Below are 6734 nucleotides of genomic sequence, written 5' to 3'. Positions count from 1 at the left end.
CTGTTTTGTTTGAAAATGAATAAATGCTTAACCTGTTTTTTTGTTTTGTTTTGTTTATAGTCATAGTACAGGGCTAAGTCTTTTGGAAGGCTATCCCTATTATCTGTTGGACCCAGATTTTGCTTCCAAAAATAAGCCTAAGACTTTAGAAATTACGGTTTCATCTACCAATTCAAAGTTGATACCAAATTGAGATGTTAGGGTGTTTTATTTATTTAATTGGTTGTGATCCAACAGAAGAGTTCTAGAAACATCTTCCAAGAAGCTCCAAGGCTACGTTCACACAGCAGCTTTAAGTGACCCAAATCAGATTTAAATTTTTATTTTTTCTGCCCATATGTATCTGATCTTTTCATGGCAGTCTGAACAACTCGGATCTGATTTTTTTCAATGTGACCCAGGCCGCTTGGCTATGTGGCCCTGATACAAATCTGGTCTTAGAGATTAGTATTTATGTTTAACCATATCAAAAAGATCCGCTCCAGCACTACCATCCATGTTTACTTCCATAAACACAGAGCATGCTGACGTCACTACATCCTCTACTGCGCATGCGGGACACTTGTGTTGTATGAATGCATTTCACAAATGAGATCACATACAAGTCGCAGATATTTGGAAATGTGAACGGCGACGCAAAAAATTGGGATTTCACAAAAAAAATCTGAATTGAGCATTAAGGCCTCCAGTGTGAATGTAGCCTAATGCTTTGTTTGCTTAATGTAATTTTCTAGGAAGAAACTGAGATGTGGTACAAGCGGCCTTGCCCCCTGCCCCTGCTGAAGGTGATGGCGTTATCTGTGATCCATCTGAAGCGGCTCAGACTGGTGCTGCTAGACAGGCTGATGACCGACTACATGGTCCTGGTGGACTCCTATCTCAGCAGTAGCCTCGGTGAACCCGATGGACTGGAATATGTCATTATGGTTAGTCATTCAGGAATGATCTCTGAAATGTGTGCATTGTGGAAAGACAGTTTTCTTTTTATGACTTGTTGAAACTTAAAGGTATAGTGGAGGATGTTCTTTTTCCGGTAGGATCGTCAAAATAAGTGCTCCTCCTAATTATCAATCCTTCTGGTGATATGTTTATGTAAGACCGCTCTACGTGCTCTTTCCCATTTTCACTTACGGGTGGTGAGTTTGACATAGTGGAAAAAATGCAAATTCTTTTGAAAAGTAAGCTTGTATGAGCGACGCAAACAGCGATAGCAAACGGTGCGAGGAGAAATGGGCTCATTCTCTCTTTTGTAAACGTTTAACAGACATTTCCTCTTGGGAGCGGGCACAGGATTGTGGGCGGGCCTTTACAAAAATTTGGGGAAATCCTCCACTATACCTTTAACCTTTCGAAACACAAAGTTTGAATTCACAGCTAACTTAAATTAGTTAAATATAGCTTCTAGTTGCCTTTGGGGGAAACGGAAATAAGCCAAATGAAACAAATTGAATCATTTTGCAGCAGTGAGGTTTTTTTAGAGGATTCAAGATGATCTCAGAATGCTAGAGTGTTGTGATGCCATGCAGATGAGTGTCTAGAAACATCTGTCTGATTGTATCTGCATCCGAACAGGTTCTTCAATTAGTAAACCAAAATTATTGGTAAAAAATTAAACAATGGTCTTTCTCCAGTAGGTCCAAAATATGGTCATTGCACGCAGCTACTGCTCACACTGTACGACTAAACGCAGGGTTTAGTCACACAGTTGGAATTCACAGCTCACGATTTATGTTGGGCCCGACGCTTTCATGCGATCTACCTGCTCACACTGTACGGCTAAAAAGAAGCTAAAAAATATATGAAGCTTACTAAAGTGAAATGTGCTGCCTTTGCAGCGCCTTGTGCGTCGACATATTTGGAAAAAAGACATGGCTGAGCAAACATGGCTACTACGGTCTGTCAATTTTACAGACGGAACTGCAGTTCACTCATTGCATCCCTGCCACGCTGCTGTGTTTACAGAAGAATCCTTGTTTGCGTATGCTCACTGAGCGATTTGCCCACGACGGTCTGGAGAAAATCAAACATGTTCGATTTTCTCCCGACCTCACGATTCCTGATTGGGAGGTGTTCGTGAGAGGCTGATCGCCCCTCGTAACCCCCAGTACACTACACGACTTACGACGCAAGGTCAAGCTGAAAGTTGGCCCGATTGAAAGATTCTCGCACGAGTGGAAAATCGCCCCGAAAATCGCACAGTGTTCCCGGCTTAAGGTAGAGTGTGGAACTGAGACACAGACGGGCTTTATCTGCTTGTACAAAAAAAACAATCTTTGCTCATATTTTGCTTAGCCTCAATCTGGTGAAGCCTATAGTTCATTTTAGGCTTGTTTCAGTTCAGTATATCTTTAATAATAAAGGCCTTTATCATATTAATTAATGCAATACATTGGCATATGTAGATAAAATTCCAATTTGATATATTTTAATTTGATACTAAAAAATTTTAATGCAGTTCATTTCAGTTAATAAAGCTATTAGTTAAACATTATCAGAAGCCTATATTGATAAATTTGGCTTTATTTAAAAAAAGTTTTCTTGTAGAAACGATGATTAAAAAAAATTGCAGATAATCGATGCAACATCAAAGAAACCTGAAGACGGATTACAAATCTTGTTACATAAAAATATTTTCAAAATATATTCAAAACTTAATATGACAAAAATGTTATAAAAACATCGTGATAGCTTCACTAATCTGTATATATTTTTGTAGTAGATTTTTTTTTCCTTTTTTAAATCCATTGAGATGGTGATATGCTTATTTTTCCTGTTTTGTTTTGTAGAATAATGTGTTGGAGTTGCCTAAGGAGCTCAGGCAGCTGGATGAAATGCGCAGTGAGCGGCAGGAGCGGGCTCGGAAACGCTACCCTGTCACAGAGCAAGGTCTGCTGGATCGCTTCAACCCGTATCCCGATTCGGAAACCACACCAGCAGCAGATGGGCACAGCAACACTCAGTCTCACTCCCTGGAGGTTGACGCTACACCATGTCTGTCATCAAAAATGGTTCCTCCTGATCCCCTGCAGGATCCAAGTGTCTCCAGAGACCATTCTCCAGATGCCTCCTCTGAGCCTCAGAAAGAAATAACTACAAATACTCATCTTCCTGCAACTTTAAACGAAGAAGTAAAGTGTATGATGGGGAGAGGATGGCAGATTGTGAAAGAGCAGTCATCTACCCCATTCCTCCCATCCTTTGGGAGAGGTTTTCCCCTACAGAAGTCACACCCTCAGATTCCTGGAGAGGGCGCTGGAGGCATAAAAGCTCCAATCTGGCAGGAGAAGAATCTCTGCATGATGGCTCTGCAGTCACCAACAAAGTAAAGCTCCAGCCTGGCTGTGGAGATGGAGAACTACCCAGAAATTCTAGTGGTGTAGGAGAACCTCCTACTCACTAATTCAACCATTCACAAATTTAAATATATATCCATATCCAATATATCCATCTCTGGTCTTAAAGTGCCAGCCTTTAAGACCAGAGATGGATATATTGGTTGTTTCCTTGTCTATAACTGTTCTGACCAGTAGATGGCAGTAAAAGTCCTTTTATAAAATTCTCCTCAGTTTTTGTAAAAGATCATTTTAATAAATATCATATGAGCTTTATGGCTGCTGGAAAGACAAACTGTTCCTTCCTGTTCTCTTTAATTTTGTTTTCTAATTTCTTTCCATCTTAATTGGGGTTCTGGAAATGTCTAAAAGCGATACCAGAAAGTATTAGCTTGCAACAGTTTCTTGTTTTATAGATTTTCTTCTGATTTATTTTTTTTAAAGTGGCAAAAAAAAAAAAAAAAGTTATGACTGTTGATATAAAGTGAAACCACCAGCGATGGTTATTAAGGGGCCATATGTGTACAGTATGTTACCGCCTGCCTGCTTCTGTTGATTGTTAGAGGTAATAATGTGCATTGATGCATGTGTTAACTAAGCTAAACAATTGTTTTTACTTTTAATATAAATAAACTGACCCAGTGACTCTCAACAGCCTCACTCTTTGTAGATACTTGCGTCATTAATCACAGGTGGCAAGCACCTGCTGCGTTGTACAAAAGCTGATCGTATCCAATTAATTTGATGCTTTCAGATACCATGCAGATTTCACAGAGGCATTACATAGCCAATTTTCCCGGGTCATCAGAGATATTGCTGCAGATCAAGGCATGATCACGACAGGAGGGCATTGCTGCGTCGTGCAGTGTGAATGGCGCTCTGTTGTATAATCACATCTTGCTGTGTGCAGAGGCTTGGGCCCTTTCCAGGGCTTTCAAATTGAAAGCATGAAACAGATAATGTAGGATTTTAATTAACTGGGAGGCAGCCAATCTTAAAGCCCTGTTTCCCCCTCTTAGCAACCAGCTCCTCCCTCAGCTTCTGTTAAACTCCTGCAGGGTGGAGCCCGTCCATATGCTCCCTTTACATGTCTTAAATGGCGGTATTCCTCACTGTAAGTCCAGCACAGGACTGGAAGTTTAACACTATCAAATGCTGATTCAGTTAATGTTATCTTTAGTTGCAGAATGTTCAGACGCAGCGAAACGTGAACATATTAATGGTAACTTTCCTTTACAACAGCAGAAGGGGAGATTTATCTGTGTCAGTCAACAGTAAAGTTGTTTTGGAGGTGTGTGTGCGCGTTCGTGTGCACATTAGGGGTTGGTGGGGGTTACAGGTCTCCGTGGAACTGTGGAGGACAAGCTGCTGTCATTGACCACCAGATTGCAGCTCTTATTTTAGAGGACCTTGCATTTCCTCTCCGTCACAATAATGCCTTATGTGTTCCACTTCCTGTTTCTCAGGCCTGGAGGAAGGAACTGCAAGCTTGTCACACGGTAGTCACCGTTTCCTCAACCCCCCTTGCCTCCCTCCCCCTACCTCTGCACTCCCTACCCCCAAACTTCAGACAGTGTTATGTCCTTCAGAGGGGAAAGATGTCTGCACCTTCAGCATCATAGCAGGATGTGTCTGAGCTATTTTTAAGTTTAACTCGGAAAGGTAGCGCACAGACATAAACACAAACTTGAGGATGGCCAGCTGTGTTGATTCACTATTTCAATATAAAGGCACCACTGTGTGCAACCAGTTGCTGTTTTGACTAAGCTGCATCTTTAGGATATGTCTCTTAAAAAAAAAAAAAAAACTTAGTAAAATATTTATCCTTTTGCAGATTTTGTCAAATTACAAGAAACTTTGCTGTATTCAAATGAATTATAACAGGATGCAGTTTTATCCAGGCCTTCTGAACGGATACTTCAAAGAATCATTTTTTAGTTTTGGAGGTTTTTGGGGTTGTTGAATCCAAATTTTGTGCCAGTTGGGATTAAATTAAGACTTTCTGTTTAACTGGGCCATCTGCTACAGAAAGGTGCTTTAATCCAAACTTTTCCATTGTAGCTGTCGCTGTATCTTTAGGGGGTTTTGTCCTTCAGGGGGGTGAACCTCTGCCCCCGTCTCTTAGGGTCTATCAGAACTTTTGCTTACTGTTTATTACAGTCTCCATTTCCTTACTAAAGTAACCATATCGACACAATCCCGTCTTTACCACCTTTCAGGGCCTGTTTAGGGGGGATGTACAGCATATATTCTTCTCATGCCATGTAAGCCCAAATTGTCCAATTTTGGTCTCACCTACCTGGATCCCCTTCTTCCACATGTGTCGTCGTTAGGTTACTCTCTAGCTTGCAGGGAAATTCTACTATGGTCTTCTTGCCACTGAAATAAAGGCTGCTATACAGTAGAGTGAATGCTGATTCTACTGCCTGAGCTGAGGATCTCTGCAGCTTCTCCATAGCTACAACCGGCCTCTTTCCTAGTTTTATGAAAGGTGCTCTTTCTTGGACAAACTCAGCTAATTATGATTGTAAAAAGTAAATTGAATAGCTTTCAATTTAGGAAAACTTTTCAAAACCTGCCGTTAAAAATCTTAATTTTATTTCTGTACTGTCCACTGTGTATATAAATATATATTCCATGGTATCATGGTAAAGGGGTGGTACAAATGTGTTCCTCACCCATGTTTCTTCGTTCTTAAACTTTACAATTATGCGCCATGTTTTGCACATTTAAGACATATCCTCCAGAAAATACTAAGTCTGATTTCAAAATGACAATAGATTAAAAAATAATTGGAAGGTTAGGGATATTGAATTTGGGACTGTGGATCAGTTATACATCAAATTCAAAATATGCTTTTAAACCACTTCTGAATTCACTGCATCATCTGACAAAATGTCAGACAGTATTTCAGATCTCCTGAATTTCACACAGCACTCAAAGGTGTTGACTCCCCTCCATGCTGCCTTACATAACTACAGAGGAAAACAACAAGCTGATAGTCCGGAGTAGCTCTGCCAGCGCTCCATTGGGGTTAGGCCTCAGATTCCTCCATAATTAATAGGCTTTCATCAATTATTAAAGACAGGGATAACTTACTGAAAACCACTCCCTTGTTAAACAAACATGTTGTTAGCTGTTTTGCACTTCTAAGCACGTCATTAAAATTTACTGTTGAGTCGTGCTGACTAAGTGTGCATCAGATCACGGTGCATTTCTTCAGTACTGCTGAAGACATGGAAACGTAGTGTTCGGACTGCTGGCTCGTCTGTAGTCGTGTTGTTTGTGTACTTTTCTAATTTATCCCAATCACTGATTCTGCTTTATAAACATTTTCTAGGAGTTTCCTCAGGGAACAATAACTTAGCTCATATTCAGCAGTTCTTTCTCTCCAACAACAAG

General features: G+C 40.4%; 1 protein-coding gene across 1 annotated transcript in view; it reads left to right on the top strand.

Moving 5' to 3' along the window:
• The window catches only part of exd1 (exonuclease 3'-5' domain containing 1), a 10069-nt gene extending 6390 nt beyond the window's left edge, over nt 1-3679 (top strand). The window contains exons 10-12 of the mRNA XM_015394085.1: nt 61-65; nt 735-926; nt 2787-3679. Coding sequence (XP_015249571.1) covers nt 61-65; nt 735-926; nt 2787-3326 — 737 coding nt within the window. The 3' untranslated portion in view covers nt 3327-3679. The remainder of the gene's footprint in view (nt 1-60; nt 66-734; nt 927-2786) is intronic.
• Nucleotides 3680-6734: the final 3055 nt, after the last annotated feature.

Source organism: Cyprinodon variegatus, unplaced genomic scaffold, assembly GCF_000732505.1.
Source record: "Cyprinodon variegatus isolate N-32 unplaced genomic scaffold, C_variegatus-1.0 Scaffold671, whole genome shotgun sequence".
In the NCBI taxonomy this organism is placed as follows: Eukaryota; Metazoa; Chordata; class Actinopteri; order Cyprinodontiformes; family Cyprinodontidae; genus Cyprinodon; species Cyprinodon variegatus.
The sequence above is the reverse complement of the archived record's forward strand: the minus strand, read 5'-3'. Positions and strand labels throughout refer to the sequence as shown.